Here is a 19992-nt window from a genome sequence, read left to right as displayed (position 1 = left end):
AATATATGTTTAAAAGTGATTTTTTTTCTATTTTGGCATTTATCTAGCTATTTTTAGACTGCTTTGGGGGCTTCTAAAAAGTAAATAAATAAAATGGTACTTTTGGTGGCAATGATTTTTGAGAAAATAATTAAAAAAAACAGCAATTTACCAAAAATGTGCAGGAATGGACCAGGAAATAAAGAAGAAATTGTACATTAAGTAAGGCCCAAAAATGTACTGAAAGTGGCTCAAAAATGTACTGAAAGTGAACCAAAATCAACAGCACGTGACCAAAAATTAACTCATAGCCTCCCATTGCCAATGATAGACATCTAATTATTTGGCCTGGGAGAACTGGTTATCCTACAGAGGCATTGATGGCATTAGATGTGGAATTCATTTTGACTGCCATTCCCAGTCAAAATGAATTGGATGTCCAGCGACGTTAATGGCAACGAAAGAGTGAAAAAAAAATTCTCCATTGTCAAAAATATCAAGAGAAGTGCAAAATCAAATTCCTCCATTGACGACAATTTTTTGGTGAGGTGTGGTAGTGCAAAAACAAATTGAGTAACAGTACTTTAACAACCAGACATTCTATATGGACAGAACATTTCTGCCTCAAAAACCTTTCACAACCAGTCAGTATTGGCAGATATCGGATGACTTGGAGTTGGATCAATCAGTTGTTCTATTCGGTATGTGATTTCAATTCATTCAATCCATAAAAAACATTAAATTCTTTTGTTAAATAATAAGAGATTTAGCATTAATAATACATCACTGAAAAATGAATTTGTGATCAGTGATACAAATGACATGGGAGAATTTCTTTGTACAGCTTATCAACAAATATGGCTCTCCTTGCGCACTCATTTTAGTAGCTTACTTTTTCACTCCAATTTCTGGCTGGTCAACCCAAATTGTGCTCCCGATCCAAGATAAAATAAAAATGACGAGGCTTAAACTAGAAAAACTGGCAAGACAAGGTACTGGTTTAAGTTTGTGATAACCTTCACACAGCCTTTTAGCGCGGCCTTTTCACCTCATCAAAATCGGCGATGATCTCGTTGAGCAGCCGAAGACACTCCACGCCCTCGTTGTTGCCTTCCAGCTCCACGTAGAACTCGGAGAAGTTGCAGATGGAGGCAAACATGACGGCCACGCACTCACACGACTGGTAGTACAGCTCATCGTTGAGGCGCTCACGGGCCAGGAAGTGGGCTGCGACGTCTTTGGGCAGGATGTTGTGGAGCAAGCGGCGGTTGTACGCCTGCAACTCCTCCATCTCTTCCTTCTCTTCGGTAGCCTGAGGATGGGAAGGGGGCACTATCTTTAGTAGAACATTTGTACTAGAGTACATTTCAGAGTGTGCTTGAAGTTCCTAAGAAATTGTAACCATTCATTCATTCATTTTCTGAACCGCGTTATCCTCACTAGGGCCGCGGGGGTGCTGGAGCCTATCCCAAATAACTTTGGGCCAGAGACAGGTGACAACCTGAAATGGTGACCAGCGATCGCAGGGCACAAGGAGATAAACAACTATTCACTCTCACAGTCATACCTAGGGGCAATTCGGAGTATCCAATCAACCTACCGTGCATGTTTTTGGAATCTGGGAGGAAACCAGAGTACCCGGAGAAAACCCACACAGCCCCGGGAGAACACGCAAACTTTGGTGGACCGACCTGGATTTGAACCAGGATCCAAGAGCTGAGAGGCCGACGCGTTAACCACTCAATCTGCTGGTTCGCCAAAATTGTAACCATGACAAAAAATGAAAATGACTGCACTATTGTCATTTTACAAAACTAATTTGACTTTTAGCCGTTTTATAGTTCATCGTGAGGGAACTCCCGCTTTTTTTCAGCAATTCTGGTTCTAATGTCACCATCAGATTTAATGATCATGGATGGCTTTTGCTGCGCTCGCTAGAACATGTTGACAAAATGACACTGAATGAAATGAAATTAAATGAAAGCTCACACATCAACAATAGAGTGCCTATAATACTGGTTTTGACGTCAACTTCTGTTTGGAGATATTTTGGAGACAGAAAACTGAGAGAAACTGAGAAAGGAAGACTAATTATTATCATTAATCTTTTTCTGTCACTTTCTTTGCTAGATTTGTGTCAAAAATCACTACTGCTTTTACTTTAAAGTCACTTGTTGTCGTATTTTATAACATCCTAAGTAAAGTACTATTTATATCTGTATGAGGAGTCCAGTGGCAATGAGTGTCTTTTGGCATTGACCTGCAGCTTCCAGAGGAAATCCAGGCGTGCGGTGGACTCCACCTGCTGGCCGTGCAAGTAAAGAGCCAGAACAAAGACGGTCAGGATGATAGGGGTCATGACCTTCAGGGGTACTTTGCTCACACTCTCCAGGCTGAGGCAAGAGCAACATTTCATCATCAGTCAAGAGAGGCACAAAATCCAAACGGCAACTCAACTCACCATTGTTCGGTTGCATTTGCAGCAAGCCTGTAAACGAACAAACCCCCCCAAAAAGTCAGCTTTGACATAAATGGCCTGTGCTCATTCATATTTACAACTGAAAAAAACATTGTCACTTCTTGTTGGGTTTCTCAAACATACTCAGGTTGTGTTAACTTACAGCGTGTTGGCTTTGACCAGCAGGTCGGCGTTGTCGAAGAGGACCACCTGAGGCCACTCCACAAGGAGGAGGAAGACAAACTGAATGAGCAGCATGAGCGCTAACTTGCCGATGCTGGTGATGTGGAGGAACACTGAGCAGGCCAGCAAGGTCAGCAGGACGCTGTAGCTGAAATACTGCAATCGGGCGACCGGTCAAGACGCAAACGCACAGACAATCAAGCAGAAGTTGAATGGAAGAAACTGGACTCTCTCATGTTGCTTCCCCCCCACCTTTCATCCAAATTCTTAATTTTAATCCTGGGATTCTTTTTAGGTGTGTCTTCTCTGACTGAAAGTGTAAAGAGTCCAGTTGTCTCCATTAACTCTTTCAGGATAGTGGTCACTAATATGGGTTGACGAGGTGGTGAGATGGACCCCGGCACACTCGCCAAAAGTATCTACTGAATGGTAAATATCTTGCTGGTGATTGAAAATCTAATAGTGTACCATCTGAAATTAAAACCGGGATTTTTTTTAATGGTGCAATTTCGGCAATGCTGGTTGGGGCAACAACGTCAGCTAAAGCCTTGTTGTTTTGGTTCCCATGCCATTGAGAAGAGCAGATAGCTCATGCTAAGCCAGTGTTTCCCAACCACTGGTGTGCCGTGAGCAATGGTCAGGTGTGCCGCGGGGAATTTTCAAGAAGCCATACAATGTAATATTCAGAGAGAAAAATTACTAATATGAATATAGCGAGATTAAAATTGAACTATTACAAGGTTAGAATCAAAACATGATGAACGTTAAATTATAGATTATACTTTTATGAGATTCAAATTGTAAAACAGTCATTTTGTTGCTTATTTTTCTCTAACATGAGCCAGAAGTTGTTTGTTTTTTGCGTAATATTAGGAGATTTAAGTAATATTTGGAGAAAAGTCATAAAATTATGCGATTAAAAACATTACATTACTTATTTTTGCATCACTTAAAACGGAAATTGTTCAGGGTCCGCAGACACCAACTTTTGGTGACATTAGCTAAGTCAGTGTGAAAAAATAGATTTTGGAATAATTTAGGAGGTTTATGTGATTCCTTCTGATAAAACTTTGATGAGAATGACTATTGTTAATATAGACGACATCGTTTTAAATTAAAAGACTTTCAGATGGTGGCGTCCCTTGAGATTTTTTCAATGCAAAAAGTGTGCCGCGACTCAAAAAATGTTGGGAAACACTGTGCTAATTAGGCATCTAAGACTGGTGTATTTTAACTGCAGTTCAGCCCAAAAAACAACCCAACTCATTGGCCACATGTTATTTGTCACTTGGCCAAAGCAGTTGTGAGGATAATATTTAAATTAAAACAATGTAATAGACTACTTAACGGTTGCTCCACTTCCTTTTATGTATTCAATTCACACAGCTCACCGCTCGCTCAGATGGAAAAAAGGAGGCATATATGGACAGCGTTTGTCTTGTTCCAATTTCCTAAACAACATGTATTAACTATTTTATGGTAAAACAATTGAATTTCTTGAAAAACAACAACAACTAAAACGCTGGCCGCCACAGTAATCAAAATAAATGGATGACAATCTAGTGCGCGAAGACGTCGTGCAGTGACGTCACTTTTCTGGCCAACAGCAAAAAATTAAAGCATATTTTTTAGTTTATTATACAAAAAGGACTGTGGGGTCCCCCCAAATATGATGAGGTTAAATGCATTCAGACTATAAACCTCTGAGTGAAACCACAACAATGGTGTGTCTTCCCAAGGAAATTCATTTGACACTCGCGGAAGTCACCTAAGACTTTCTGAATTCTGCACTGTATCATATCGTGTATTGCACAATAAATGCGATGAGACTGACCTCCGGGAAATAGCAGGGGCCGAGACACACAGTTAAGTCATCCTTGGCTTTCCTGGTGAGGTTGTACAGCAGACAGGGGGTCACTGTCGTGTTGGGCTGCTCCTCGGCTAAGCAGTCCTTCAGTTCAGCCCTGGTGCACGTAAACTAGCGGGCCGGAAATTGAACATCGGCAAAAGGTCAGGCGATAATACTTGAAGTGAACAAGATGGGTTTTCACAGGAGGCGATGCGAAAGCATGCATTCACACACAAACACAATAGTGTCCTGGTGTTCTATTGTCAACATCTAGTTTCCGGGCAACTGGCGTCAACACACAAAAAGGTGGAAGCATTAATCTGGGACATTTGCGAGTTATCTTGTTACTTTTAGACAATGCACACAAGTTGTATTTTGACAGGAGTCTATGAGTCAGATAGGGGCTTCTCTACACATGCACACAAATGTCGACACACTTTCCACTACACTCTACTGACAGTTGGTTTTTTGATAGGGAAAAGCTAAGCTAAAAAAGTTTTCTAAACTATTATGCCCTTCAGTTTCCACTTGCATAAGATCAGACTCTTGTCTGCATTCCAGTCATGCCTAATGTCACGAAATGATTCAAAATTGTTATATGATATTAATTTGGAAACGCGTACCATGTTAGCGAAAGAAGCGATGAAGAGGAGGAGGATGGTGAAGACGGCCACTAGCGTACTGTTCGCACGGGACTGCACGATCTTCTTGCTTAGTGTCTGCAAGGCGGTTGGAAACAGCTTCAAGATGCACGGAACAAAAAAAAAACACAGTGATTGCTACATTAGTGACGGATTTGAAGTCATTCAAATAGATTTTGGTCAATGAATATGGTATGAATATTGGATTGGATTGGATAACTTTATTCATCCCGTATTCGGGAAATTTCGTTGTCACAGTAGCAAGAGGGTGAGGATGCAGAAATAGGAAAGGCATTTTAGACATAAATAGATAGGTAATAAGTAAGTTAATAAATAAATACATGAATAAATATATAAATAAGCGTGTTGCTGAAATATATATATATATATATACACACACATACACATACGTGTGTATCACGTGTCAACGCCATCTTAAAATACTAATCTCCCAAATCAATTTGACTGAATTTTCAAAAAAGGAAAGAAAAAATAAGAAATAATTTCTTCATTTTTTAATCAACTTTTAATCAACTTTGTAAAAAATGACCAAAGCAATTATTTTGAGAGAGTGAAGATGTGATTAGGAGCAAAATACAATCAAAAAGCTTAGTTTTTGTCATGTGTTTGTTGCATTGGTTAGGGGAGGCCATTTGATTAAATATTTACAATAATAAATAAGTGATGAAATGAGGTTTTTATCAGTAGAGTAACACCTTGACATACGAGTGCCCCAACATACGAGGCATTTGAGATACGAGTAAAATTCCGAGCAAATATTTGCCATGTGATACAAGCCAGGAGGCCGAGACGAGAGAGGCTGCTTATGATTTCAGCGCACTGTCTCTCTCGTCGCATCTCCCTCGTGCAAAGATCTCTACGAGCACGAGCATTTGTTGCATTGTTTAAGTGTTTTTGGGTTAGTCAGTGCAGATTTAAGGGAAACACAATGTGTCCAAAGCAAGCCGGTGCAATGAAAGGTAGTGCGAAGAAAAGGCGTATGATGACAATCGATATTAAGAACGAAATAATCTAAAAATATGAGTGGTGTACGCGTGACTGAGCTGGCTCACCACTACGTATGGAGAAACAGGAAGTTCGCCGAAAGCCTCGGTGGAGTACATGAACCTCTTTACCTTCGTTATTGCACAAGAAGGTTTAAATTTAGTGTAACGTAAGATTATAACTTTTTTAAGTGTGTGTATAGGAATCCAAGTTCCTTTAAGTTAAATTTAAAGTTTATGTTATGTTACGAGTGCATCAGTCAAGTCTCTCTCTCTCTTTCCCAATCGCGAACTCCGTGATGTACTGAATAATGTCTCATTTTAGTATTAAACACCACAACCACTAGTAAACACCACAACCACTAGTTATTTGTTACTCTGTTAGTAGATGGTGAATTACAACCAATAAAAATATGTTTTTCCATTGTAATATCTTCTTTTTTGGTATTTTTTTTCAGAGGGTGGGAATGAATTAATTTGTATTTAGTTCATTTCTATGGGAAATGTTAATTTGACATACTAGTAAATCAACATACGAGCTTGATTCTGGAACACATTAAGCTCGTATCTCAAGGTGTGACTGTACAATGTTAACCATTATGCAAATTTTAAGTATCAAAAAAAATCTCAATAAACTCTTCAGTGTTTTATCCCTAACCCTGATTTAGCAATAGGAATATTTGCTCAATGGTTGCTTACTTTGATGCAGGAGTAGATGGAAGAAATGAAGAGAATGTTGATTAGGAGGATAAAGATGCTAATGTAGAGAACCATCATCAGCAGGGTACTGCGGAAGAGATGAAAATAAAGAGAAAGCGTAGTCATTTAACTCTCATCTATGGCCAGCATTCAGTCCAACTCTGACAAGATGAGAGATTCTTACTTTTTCAAGATTATTATTTGAATGATACAGATGCTGAAGAAAACTAGGAGGGCACAGGCCACATAGCCACCGAAGCCATCGTCCACCTTTTTGGAGTACTGAAAAGAGAAAAACAATGGAACATTAAGTCTCTTGAAGGTAAAACACATACCTAATCTCTGTCAGCGACCAGCACCTTTTTCTCCAGTTCAGCAGTTTGAAACGTGAGCAGGAAGTTCTTGACGTGGTCTTTGCGAAGCTGGTCAATGCTGCGCGCGTCGATTGCTCGGCCTAGAAACTCATCCACTTCGTCTTCAGGGTTTAAGGCCTCCTGAGTGCAGCGTCTAACAAGCAGCGTTGGGAAATGCATCAACATTCACTACACAGATTTGAGGGTTAAGATGAACCTTTCAAAAAACAGTGGTGAAATATGTTTGTTTTTGGAAAGTGGATTGCCACATTTAACTATTTTTTTAAATATTAATATTATTTTTGTTTACCCAGAAGCCACATTCAATAAGATATGAGAGTATTTGGGCCACATAAAGAAAGAAAAAAAATCGGACTAAGAATGAAGTTGCAATATTTCAAATTAATCTAGTAATATTACGAGCGTAAATGCATATGTGGCTGTCCATTGTGACATTAGAGTTGTTATATTAGTAGATATAGATGTATAAATGATGTAACTTTGAATAAAATTACGAGAAAAAAATCGTAAAGCCATGTCATTTTACATAATTTACAAGACTTTAATCCTTTAATATTTCGTAAATTATGTAACCTTAGGAGATTTAACTAATGGTAGTTCATGGTTTGCATGGTATGCAGCTCATTTAGCAAGTTGTATGTACTTTTCGTAGTAATATACTTCCTCAGTTAAAATAATGATTTTTTTTATAAATATTGTGACTTTAATCTAATGATATTACAACATATGACTTAATTCTCATGATATTACCATTTTTTTAATCCTGATATAGCGGTATTTATTTTATTTTTTTGGTAGATTTATGTATTTTATTCATAAATGTATTCAGTTATTTTTTTTATAAAATTACAAATTTAATCTTGTACTATTATGACTTTCCTCTTATAATATTACAAACTTAATCTCAGAATTTTAGGACTTTATCCCAGTATAGTCTAATGTTCTTTTTCTTTCTTCATGTGGCCCGATTTCTGCATCGCAAGAAAGTCTGTATCTGACGAACTGACAGAAAAAATGCCTTCAAGTCAAAAGATTGTGGGCTTTTTACTGTTATTTTAACATCCACGATGAACTTCTTCATTCCCGTTGACTCATTTGTCTCTTTTTGAACTCCTGCTCTGAATTTAAATACGACATTTTTAATTTGGACAGTGCTAGATGTCAGTCTAAGTCAATGGCATTCATGGACTGAATAATGAAAGATAAAAATGGGATAAAGTAACAACTCACATGTCCTTGCTGGTTGCTGCGTCCATGCCCTGAGAAGACAAAAATATACAGAGTGAAAAGAGCCATTATGGTGGAGCCAGAGTGTGGCTAAAAACCAAAACATGATATCCTCAGAAAAGCCATGCTACTGTACATAATCCCCAAGAGGCAGTTTTAATTAGTGCTTGGAGGCTGCAAATTACAGCCTCTTTGCCACAAGGTTTCAAGATCCAATGAGCGAGCCAGGGAAATGAGGAGGAGAGGCCAATGATACTTGTTACTCATGAGGACTTCAAGTAAACCACGTGCTGGGAATTCCCTGTCTAGTCACACACAGTGGATCCCTGAATCTTGGTATTCAGCATTGCTTTAAATTTTCTTGTTGTTGTTTTTTCTTTTATTGTTAGCTTTTTTCATATGTAGAAGTTAACTGTTAAGCTGTAACTGCTGATAAATAGGACAAAGTTATGTATATTATTAACTGAAAAAAATCTTATTCTGGTCTAACAGGGTTGCAAGTGGAGTGGGACATTTAATCAAGGTTAACTATTTTATAAAAATACGAAAAGTTTAAGCGAGTTCATGGAGTACATTTGTTTTAGGCATGAAATAAATGTTCCCATGATTAAAACAAATAACAGTAAAACAAAAATGACATTGAGATATTATTTTAACTGTTTAATCTAAAATTTTGTTTCGTCACTAGGAGAGTGGGACAAAAGAGTTTTATAGTATTATTTTTTCTCAGGGTTTAGTTATTTGTTTTAGATTTGGTCTCAAAACAAGTAGTTATACTCAAAAATGCATGTTTCATTATTTTGTATGTGGAATATTTAGAGTGAGATGTAACTTGTCCTCCAATTCTGGGTCAATCCATATACGGTAGTTTTTGTTGAATCGTTGTAATATGATTACAATATCTAATGTAAAGTGTCAACAACAACGATGAGCCTTAATGGAATAGTGAAATGTGCAGATTATTTATTGTAGGAACATTTCATGTGGTCTACTTTTTTATGAGAGAGACAAGTATGTCAGACTCGGTGAGTTAATGACATGTTCAAATTAATATTTTCCCTTGACTCAATGTTGTTTATGATTTCAACTGCTCACAATTAAAGAATGAAAACAGTAGAAGAACATTATGATGAAAGATGGAAATCTTTTTTTCTCTAGGTTTTGTGTTCATGTAGTCATAAAAAAAAACAAAAGCTATAAAAGAACATTCTGTGGCGCTTGAAAGAAAGAGACAACTTGTGACCTAATGTCTGGGACTGAATGATTATTTAATCTTACTATGTGCCGGAAGACTTTGGACTCCTTGCTTCTGCAGAATGATCGATCAGGCACCCAGCGTGGCGTCAATCCTTCGGCGGAATTTGCACGTGCTCGTAGCATCTTCGCCATCATGGCTTTCTCTTCTTTCTGAAAATACACAGTGTTATTGTGTCAGTTTTGAGCTTTAGGGTGTATTCACACCAGCACTGTTTGCTGTGCAGATTATTTATTGAATGAACATTTTAGGTGTTCTGGTTTTTATGGCAGGGACAAGTATGTCAGATTCAGTGAGTTAATGACATGGTCAAATTCATATTTTCTCTTGTTCCCAGAAAGTTCCTGGTTAACAGCTTTTGGCCTCGTGAAATAAAAAAAACAAAAAAAAACAAGCAAACTCTGGTGTGGGGCAAACAGCTGGTCCAAAACCAAATGGGTGGTGTCACTTTGTGTCCGCACCATGCTGCAAACCAGTTCTGAAACAAGCACCTTTTTCACATATTGCCTTGTTATCACCCCTTGCCAGACTATTTTGTCCAATTTGGATAATGTTTGTACATGTGTGGGTTTTTATTGTCAAGTCCTGGGACTTGCACTATAAAAAGTAACTGTACCAGACCAAAAAGCTGTATTTTTGTCCAGACCAAAGAAGGGGAACAATGGACTTTCCTGACGTGAATATGCCCTTAGAGACAAATTTTGTCTCTAAGGGCATAAGTTGATGGGAACTTCCGTGCTCACCCTCTTCTCGCTGCATCCTAAGACCAGAAAGGTTTCAATGCTGTTTTCCTTCAAATAGGCATTTCGCTCCCCTCCAAACCCAGGCTCCACTTCATAGTCCTCGTTGAGGTACTGAAGAGTGGCTTTGGTAATGTGGATGCGCCTAAGATAGAAACGCGCACACACACACAGAGTTAGAACTCCTAATGACAGAAAACAGGCTTAAGGATCTCACCCAGCCTTCCCGCCAGCTTCCATTTGGTTGGCGAGCGTCACATCATTGGACCAAACGTCAAACTGCCACTTGCGCAGGCCCAGCACCCCGCAGTGAACACGCCCACTGTGGATGCCCACTCGCATGTTCACGTTGACGCCTGTCACCTCTCTCACAAGTCTGGAACCACACACAAATTATATATAAATTCTGCAGAATAAAGGTCAAGTCATTTAAGACATTATTCCACCTAATTAATAATAAATAATGACTGCACCAATTGTTCAATTTAATTCATGTTGATACACAATAGCACAACTAACATTCATCTTCCATACCGAGCTGCTGGAGCCTATCCCAGCTGAGTTCAGGCGAAAGTCAGACTACAACTTAGACTGGTCGTCAGTCAACCATAGGGCACACAGAGAGACAGACAGCCATTCACACTCACAATCATACTGCCAGCAGTGGGAATCGAACCCACGCCTGCTTGCGCCTGCCCGTACCGAAGTCAGGTGAGTGAACCCCTAGACCAGGGCTGGCCAAGTCCAGTCCCAGAGAGCCCCTATCCAGTCTGTTTTCCATGTCTCCCTCCACCAACACACCTGAATCAAATCATCGGGATCGTTATGAAGCTTCTGGACAGCTTGCTAATGAGTTGATCATTTGATTCAGGTGTGGTAAAGGAGGGAGATATGGAAAACAGACTGGATAGGGGGTCTCGAGGACCGGACTTGGCCACCCCTGCCCTACACCATCAGGCGGCGCACAACTAAAAGTTTCAATAATTTTTGTAAACAAAAAACAAACAAACCGCATTTACTATTTTATTATTAGTTCAAGAAGGTGATGATCATTTCAAATAATTGAAGTTAATCCGATTGTATTGCAAGGTAGTAGCAACTGTATGTAAATATCATTTCTGACTTACGAGATAGCTTCAATCATGTCCACACCCATCTCCACACAGCAGTGGGCGTGGTCAGCCCGGGGTTCAGGCAGTCCCGATACGCAGTAGTAGCAATCCCCTAAGATCTTGATGCGTAGGCAGTGGTTTTCCTGCATAGCCAAGACATTCAGGACACTAAATGAGCACAAATACACTAAACATTCAGCAGTTTATAATTTGAACTGCTCCAGGTTCATGAAAGAAATCTCTGTTACTGCACTATGGTGCTACAGGACATGATGTCACGGATTACGGAAAATGCCAGATAGGAAGGCAATGTGAATCTAGAGTGCACTCGTTGGCATTATGAGCATCTTCAACAACTGTTGTGGATGACTCTAGTGCGCAACAGAGTCGAAAGAGAAGAGGAAATGGGGCGGAGTTGATAACATTGTATCCCATTCGAGATCCAGGAAGACGAGATGAATGAAACATGCCAGAAGCATACTGAGATAACGCCAGCCTCAAATTCCAAGTGTGTTTCTATCATACTTGACCAACAAAGATAATTGAGATTCTGAAACTGTTTCCAGCGCTGACTCATCAGCGTTTTCTATCTGATGTTTCATTCAATGCCTGTCCATTTTCTAACACGTTCATATGAATTCTGCTCACCGAGGCCAACTTATCGAAGCGGGCGAAAAGCTCGTTGAGGGTCATGACAAGTTCTTGCGCCGTGCACTGAGAAGCCAGGCTGGTGAATCCTTCGATGTCCGCGAACAAAATGCTGCACAAGAAAATAGACAGTACACAACAACGTTATTAATATTGTGCCAATAGTGTTGGTAATGATAGAGGTTTAAAATGTAGGAGAGTACTAAGAAATATTGTGCCAATATGGACTTTTGGAGACCTACTTTCCAACCTCTAGCCGCCAATTAAAAAAATGATGGTAGAAGTGAAATTGTGTGGCGTTCAAACATCCTTCTGCTTGTGTTGGGTGATAGGAAATATTTGATCGTTAAGGACTTTAACATGTTGATGATCTCAAAAAGCCAAGAGATCAAAAAATTGTGAAATTTTCCTTTTGTGTGGAAGTCTTTATATTACAAAAGTGTCATGTATGTTGTTCATTGTCTTTTAGGTTTACAGAAATGATAAATTTTGAGAAAAATTGCACCATTTAAATTAAAACCTGTTCAGAAAACCTTTTTGGGCTTAAAATGCTGTTTTTTGTTTGATTTAAACAGGTTTTAATGTAAAATGGAATTCATTCAATCTAAAATAAAGAATCATGATTTAATTGTGACCGTGATTTCATTTTCCAAAAATTGTGATATGCTCTTTTGGCCATATCGCCCAACCCTGTTTATTTCAATTAGCTTGTTGCTAGTAAGCCTCCAATCCATTTCCAGTCCCTCTTTATAGAGAATATATATATATATATATATATATATATATATATATATATATATATATATATATATATATATATATATATATATATATATATATTCCATCTGACCACAGCTTGGAGTAAGATAATGTGCATAATGAGGACGATGCGGTCAAAATATTCATTTGCCTAATAATTCTGCTCTCCCTTTAAACCTGTTAGTGCCCCACAGTATATGGGTCACATTTGAGTGGAGAAGCTGCAGCCTTCATTCTTTGTTGTCTACGGCAACCTTAAATGCACAGCTCATTTCAAGCGAGTCGACAGGTAGGGCTGGCTGGCTTAATTGCACACAGGTCAGCTGAAAGGACAGCTTGAGTTGCAATGTAAGAATTTTTTTTTTTTTAATCTCTAATGTTTTGACAAAAATCCATACTTTCCAAGATGAATGGAGATTTCCGCATTTTGGGAGAGGGGGTTACCAATGTCTTAATTGAAAACAAGTTTTGCTCTTATTTTGTTTTCTTTTCTAGGGTTTGATTTGTTTTTCTTGGAACCAAACAAGCTTTGAAAGTCTTTCCCCCACAATTTTTCCCCAAGAATTCTTGTCAAAGTGAAGACAAGTGTTCAACATAAATGTAACATGATACTTCATCAACAAACTATTTAGTGTTGAAAAGTTGGAAATAGACTGAGACGTCTGATGACCCTGCTGTTCAAGAGAAACACATTCTTTCGCATGTAACTGGACCCATTTCTTATCATAAGTAAAACAACTTGAACATGAATTTGTCATATTTTTTGAATGGTTTTGTAAAGGTTCATTAATAACAAATTTAAATATGAATGTACGATTCGTGAGAGATCACAATTGAGATTGCTAGCATATTGTCCCCCAACATACAAAGTTTAGCATGTTAGGTTTAGTGAAGATCAATAAATTGTCTTAAGGTAGCTCTGAGTTAAAAAAATATTTATACATCATAAGTTATCAAGCGTTTTAATTGACGATCATTACTGATAGTGTAGTGAAGAACAGGGTTGGTTGCCACAAGTTTTACTCTTTTTATGAATATCTTCTCATCATCACCCCTTAGAATAATCATTCCTTTATTACAAGGAAGCTTAATATCCTTCGTTGGATTTTATATACTTTTAATTTCCAATTTCTCCATTTTGGGGTTGGCTGTCACTTGTTATTTTAAAAAGTTTTTTTTTTTAAAGAAAAGATTCTCAATGAAATTTAATTTATTGAAGTAATTAAATAAATACATTAGTACCAATTCTCTGCACGCCATACTGCACATGGTTGTGTTTTACTGCCTTCAATTATTTAATTTTTAGTTATTTATTCAATTTTAGAGAGTTCTGGGATCAATGGGTTCAATCCCAGGTCAGTCCTCACTGTGTGGAGTTTGCATGTTTTCCCTGGGCTTGCGTGGGTTTTTCCTCCCAAAAACATTCATGGTAGGCTGGTCGACCACTAATTTGCCATTAGGTGTCAGGCCCCAGACTAGACTGGTGGCTGGTTGTGCCTGTCACCCTATTACAGGTCCAGCCCCTAATGACTCGAGTGCTGCCTGGTGTGAGTCATTAGCCTACAAGGAGTATTTAAAGCTACCAGGAACATAACCATGCTGCTGGATCGTCTCAACAGTTTACTGATAGGGACCCTCTCGCTGTTTTCCTTGCCTGCCTTATTGATATTCGACCTCTTGTTTGCTCCCAGGATTCCGACCACGCTCTGTCCCCATGACCACGGACCACGGATCACGGACCACGGACAACGACCACGGACAACGACCACGGATCACGGACAACGACTTTGCCTTTGACCCTGTACCCTCCACACGGACTCCACGGCAACCGACCTTCCCGCTACGGCTAACGACCCGCCTCCGCCGTCCCCTCTTGTGCTCGCCCGCCTCGCGGACGATCAAAATAAAGATTTGTAAGAACCAGACTCGCACCCTCGCCTGCTTTGGGGTCCTCCATCCCCGTACGTAACATTAGGTATGAGTGTGTGCGTGTATGGTTGTCTGTCTCCTTGTGCCCTGCGATTAGCTGGCCACCAATCGAGCATGTCCCCCGCCTGGTACCAGCAGTCAGTTGGGATGGGCTCAGCACACATTGTGAGGACAAGTTGTTCAGAAAATGAACGAATGAATATTCTATTTAATGAATGTACACAATGGAGAGTTGCTGGAAAACAAATTCACTGTCCCTTGCGCAGTGAAAATGTAAAAAATCCATTAAATACGTTAAGCTATTGAGGTTATGAGGAAAAATCCCTCAAATTAATTCATTCATCTTCCATACCTCCCATCCTCGAAAGGGTTTCTGGAGCCTAACTCAACTGTCGTCGGGCGAAAGGCAGACTACACCCAAGACTGGTCGCCAGTCGCACCAAAGTCAGGCGGAAGAAACACTGCACCATCGGTTGGTTTCCCATTCAAATTGTGCAACCAAACAACAACTTGTGTTTTTAGCAAAAGGCTAAACTAACAGCGAGCAAACCATTGGCAAGCTAAAGAATGTGAATCAGAACTGTAGCTTTGGCCTCAAAGGTTTTAACATTTTAAAATTTTCATAACTAGAAACCTATTGTGTGGCAGTCCATAAAATTAGTGTTTTGTGTGTGTGTGGGTAACAGCCAGATGCTGGTGCGTTAGGTATGTATGTGCTTGATTTACCTAACATTGTCATGTTTTTGAATATAAATCTTGTGGAACATCATATCTTCCTTCTTGGCATTGATATCAGCCTTCATCTCCATGGCGACATGCCTTGGAAGCACTGACAGTAGGAGGCGCTCCTGAGAGACAAAGGGAGTAATTAAATAAGAGTGAGAGTGCAGTCCATATATTGAATCACATTTGCGCTGTTAAAAAGACGCACTGAGTCACGCTGAATCGTTGGCGTGTGCGTGGGAATGTGCTAGCTATTGCCGAGGATGCATGTTACATTGTTAAACATATGGTTGACCTTGGAGAGCCGAGAGAAACAAACGAGATGGCATGTGTTGCTCTTTTGCATGGATTTTTTTTGGCTCTTTTGCTGTGTGTATGGACCTGCTGCTGGTTTTCTCTCTGCAGGTGGATTCTGGCCTGCATGTATCCTCGAGTCTCCTGGAAGGCCTGCCTCTGGGAGACCTCAGCAGGGTAGTGGGTGCAGATCCCGATCATGTTGGCGCACAGGAAGATGACAATATTGGCACTTATCTGTAAATGTGACAATAGAATAATCCATCATAAAATGAATTGAACGTCTACCTAGTGCCATCAGTGGCAGCCAGTGCATTAGTTACCTTATAAAGGGTTAAAGAAATTTGTACGTTTCCATGAATGGATGTAATAGTTGAGATATTTTTAATGGTGAAAACATAGGCAAGCTTATGTAGCAGAGAAGACACATCAGTGATTGTCAAGTTATTGAGTTAAATGAGCAATGTGTTGTTTTTGCAGATTGTCACTGCATTACTGAAGCCATCTGTGAATATGTGAGAACAACAGCAATATCTATAGCAACAGTTAAAATGGAGCGGACATGACATTAACCTTTTGGGGTCATCAACCTCAAAAGCATTTCTCTGCTACACTGGATTTGTGCCTGTGTGTGGGTGTTGTGTGTGTAAGCATGTTTGATGGCGTGTATCTGTTACTGTCATTTTAGGAATTGTTATAATCCCAAAAAATTCCCAGCAAATGTAACTAATTTTGTGACACGCTGGAAAACCTACGGGTTCATCCAAACACTGTAACTTTGATGTGAATTGGGCCAATCGTTACAGTTTTCAGGGAGTTACACTAATTATAGTGTCTTACATCCGTTAAAAAATAGCCAAATTTTGGCTCTTGGTAACCGCTCATGTTTGGTATATTGTAATAGAGGATATGAGTTGTTTTAGACTGCATTAAGACCCCAAATTCTGGAGGTTTGGGATCAGAAACGGAGCTAATTTTGTGGACCTTCCTTGTACAGTATACAAACACACACAGTGTCCAGTCCATGCTCAGAAACACACTCCAGCCTGGGAAAGTCACTTGACCCATGACCATAGCACAGAGCGTTTCCTCTAAAGATTATATCGTGTATAATGAGAGAAGACATGTCAGAGTTCAGACTGTCCTAATAGGTTCAAAACCACAATGGGTATCCTTTGTTGCTGTAATCAGAATCCCCCCAAAATTGATTTCCATCATTGCTGGATGTAGTACATGATTTTGTCATGTTTCCCGCAATATGACGACCGAAATTTTGCCTTTCTTCAAATCATGCTTAATCGGTGGCTAGTTGTAGAATAAATCCAGTCCTTAGTCATTTGGGTATGAATGGGTGAAATGTATGCCATTTCTTTCAAGAAAAGCACTTTTCCACTCTATCTGTAAGAAGCACCATACAAACAGATTGTGCTTGCTTGCTTATATATTTTTTTCCCCCCTGGTATACCCTTATCTGTTTTATCTTCCCCATTACAATCCTACTCATTGTTAGGTGTATCTGCCCACCAATTCAGGGTGTCCCCTGCCTGGTGCCCATAGTTAACTAGGATAGGCTCCGGCAACCCCCTCGACCCTTTCTAGGATAAGCGATTCAGAAAATGAATGAATGAATATTAGGTGGATCACCTCCCTACGCAGTATCCTCTCAGTAAATGCAGTCGTAACGAAGCTTGCCATGTTATTTGTAAATTCAAAATGAATTGGCCATCAATGGCACTTAAACCTAGGTATTTAAAGCCTCTCCTACAAGTTAAAATAAATTGTACGGCTATCCTTTTCCTTGGCAGGCAACGATAGACACTCATTTGTTTACATGACTCTTGCATTAAAATATTATCAAAGTCTGCGAGGAAGACAAAAGCTTTTGACAGATTGTCCACGACAGCAAAAAAAGAAACATTTAATTATTTTTTAATGTAGAAATAGCTTCTTTTTCCAATTATATAGTTGTTTCGTAAAATATTGTAGATTGAATTCCTGCTACGTGTCCATAATTGTTGTACTGCCTTATTGGGAGATGAACCTTGTATCACTAACCGTATCGTATCGGGAGTTACCTAGATTAATTTTACTATTTCCACTTGCTGTACCGAAAAACCTATCAGAAATACAAACTATATTTAACTGTACACAGTCAGTTTTCTAAATAAAACATGTTACTAAGAAATTATTGATACATGGGTCAATAAATCATTCTACATTATTCTACAGTACAGCTAATAAACAGAAAAACAAGATATGTTCCTCATTCTGCTGTGAATTTCTTTCAACGAGTTTATCACTAGTAGACACAGTAGTGAACATTCCTCTCACTTCAAATGAATTGGATATCAATGGCAACCTATGCGTTAATTTTGTTTTTGTAGTTTCCTGTTAATTTTTGGTCACTTCCTGTTGATTTTAGGGAATTTCTGGATGGCTTCTTGTTCATCTTTGGCCATACAGACCACCTCCTGTTCATTTTGGGTCACAGAACAGGAAATGACCCAGGAATGTTCCTAAAGGAATAGGAAGTGGCTTAAAATCAACAGAAAATGATGTATACAAAGTTCTAACGTGGAAATATCTACAATGAAAATTACAGATTATTTTGCATCAAGTGGTGAAAGGGCAAATCTCAGGAAGTCTTGAGTATAAACCTTCAACTGTGGTCATAGGTTCTGAGACTTTTCACCATTTTGAACGGGAAAGAGTCTCTAAAAAACCTTTGACCAAGCCTATAGAAACTTCCAGTAAAATCCGCAGTCAGTCAATTTTTGCAACTCAGGCCAGAAAGACATGAAAAGTTAACTTCAAAGTCGCAGGTAATTTCATGTCGGATCCGGTGATAACTTGAGTCCAAAGTCCCAAGTCACCTATATTATGTAGTCATACATTCAGTTTAGGGCCTTCATAAAAGGAAGCTGAAAACAAGGTTAGATGAAAATATTTCAGTTGATTCCTACTTTTTGTGCTGGATAGGCACGACCATTACAAGCAAAAATCCTTTAACCAATGGCCATTATTAGTATAAGCCAATGTATTCAAAAAGCAAAAATGACCCCCAAAATGATTAACTAATAATAATAAAGAAATAAGAGTGGGAAAAAAGCAGTTATCATGCATAGTCTACTCGTGTCTTCATTCAATGTAAAATGTATGCTATCGCTTGAAGAATAACCAAATGGCACCCACACACACCTCGGGAAAAAAGGTTGCATGGCTGAACCAATGTGTTCGCACACTTGTAAGCGTGCATGTGTTTCACGAGAGCGTAAGGAGGGAGTTTAGGGTAATACTCATGCACGCACATTCGCCCTTGAAAAATATGCCAATGAAATAGTAACCAGATGATGTTAAACACAGGATGAAAAGAAATCTTGCAAATTATTGTGGGTGAATATTTACACTGTAGACGCACACGCACACTTGTTGCCACAACAAGAGCGAGAGCATGTGACAGCTTTCATTAACAGAAGAAAGACGGCTGGCTAATTCCACTGTTTATTCCAAAACATAACCCAAACAGTAGGCAGTCTTTTACTAGCCCAGGGAATGAACAATGGTATTCAATGTGCCTCCTCTAGTGCTTCATTTATTTTGCCACTGAACTAAATTCTTGCTTATTCACAGGCCACTCCTTATTTTAACAGGTTTTTGTTCAGAAGAAAGAAAATAATATCAACAGTGACTACTGTTTTAAGTTTGATAAACTGTATTGATACTTTATTTTATGGTTTTGATGCATTTAGCTAAATAGTATGAGAGGGTTTTTGAGGACAACAGCAGCAATTCATATACAAATGTCTTTAATTTGGATCGTGTGTGATTCTCGCGCTGCATTAGATTCTGTTTGTGATGTCTTTAAGTAGGGGAAGGTGAATTACCACTGTGGTCTGTCAGGGACTATTCACATTTTCCCCCTCATGCCGTTGTCAGTGCTTTAAACAACGGGCTAAGCGGTTATTATCCTACTGCCATATTGAATTTGTGTACCATAGACACTCAATTTGGGCTTGGCCAACGGTGTTTTTAATTCAATAACTGATCTAATCTGATCTCATTGATCCTACACAGATGGCTCTGAACTCTGGCAAAGCGCAAACAAGGTTAGCACGCCT

The 19992-nt window shown here is 39.1% G+C and overlaps 1 protein-coding gene across 1 annotated transcript in view; it reads right to left on the bottom strand.

Annotated features, from left to right (window-relative positions):
• LOC144091838 (adenylate cyclase type 6-like) overlaps positions 1-19992 on the bottom strand; it is a 52164-nt gene that overhangs the window by 3647 nt on the left and 28525 nt on the right. The window contains 16 exon segments of the mRNA XM_077624525.1: positions 1028-1291; positions 2240-2430; positions 2578-2776; positions 4455-4598; positions 5093-5209; positions 6814-6901; positions 6998-7095; positions 7173-7320; positions 8418-8446; positions 9693-9821; positions 10413-10554; positions 10627-10785; positions 11537-11664; positions 12170-12281; positions 15584-15705; positions 15962-16111. Coding sequence (XP_077480651.1) covers positions 1028-1291; positions 2240-2430; positions 2578-2776; positions 4455-4598; positions 5093-5209; positions 6814-6901; positions 6998-7095; positions 7173-7320; positions 8418-8446; positions 9693-9821; positions 10413-10554; positions 10627-10785; positions 11537-11664; positions 12170-12281; positions 15584-15705; positions 15962-16111 — 2220 coding nt within the window.

Source organism: Stigmatopora argus, chromosome 1, assembly GCF_051989625.1.
Source record: "Stigmatopora argus isolate UIUO_Sarg chromosome 1, RoL_Sarg_1.0, whole genome shotgun sequence".
NCBI lineage: Eukaryota > Metazoa > Chordata > Actinopteri > Syngnathiformes > Syngnathidae > Stigmatopora > Stigmatopora argus.
Note: the sequence above shows the minus strand (reverse complement) of the source record. Positions and strands in the feature narration are given on the sequence as shown.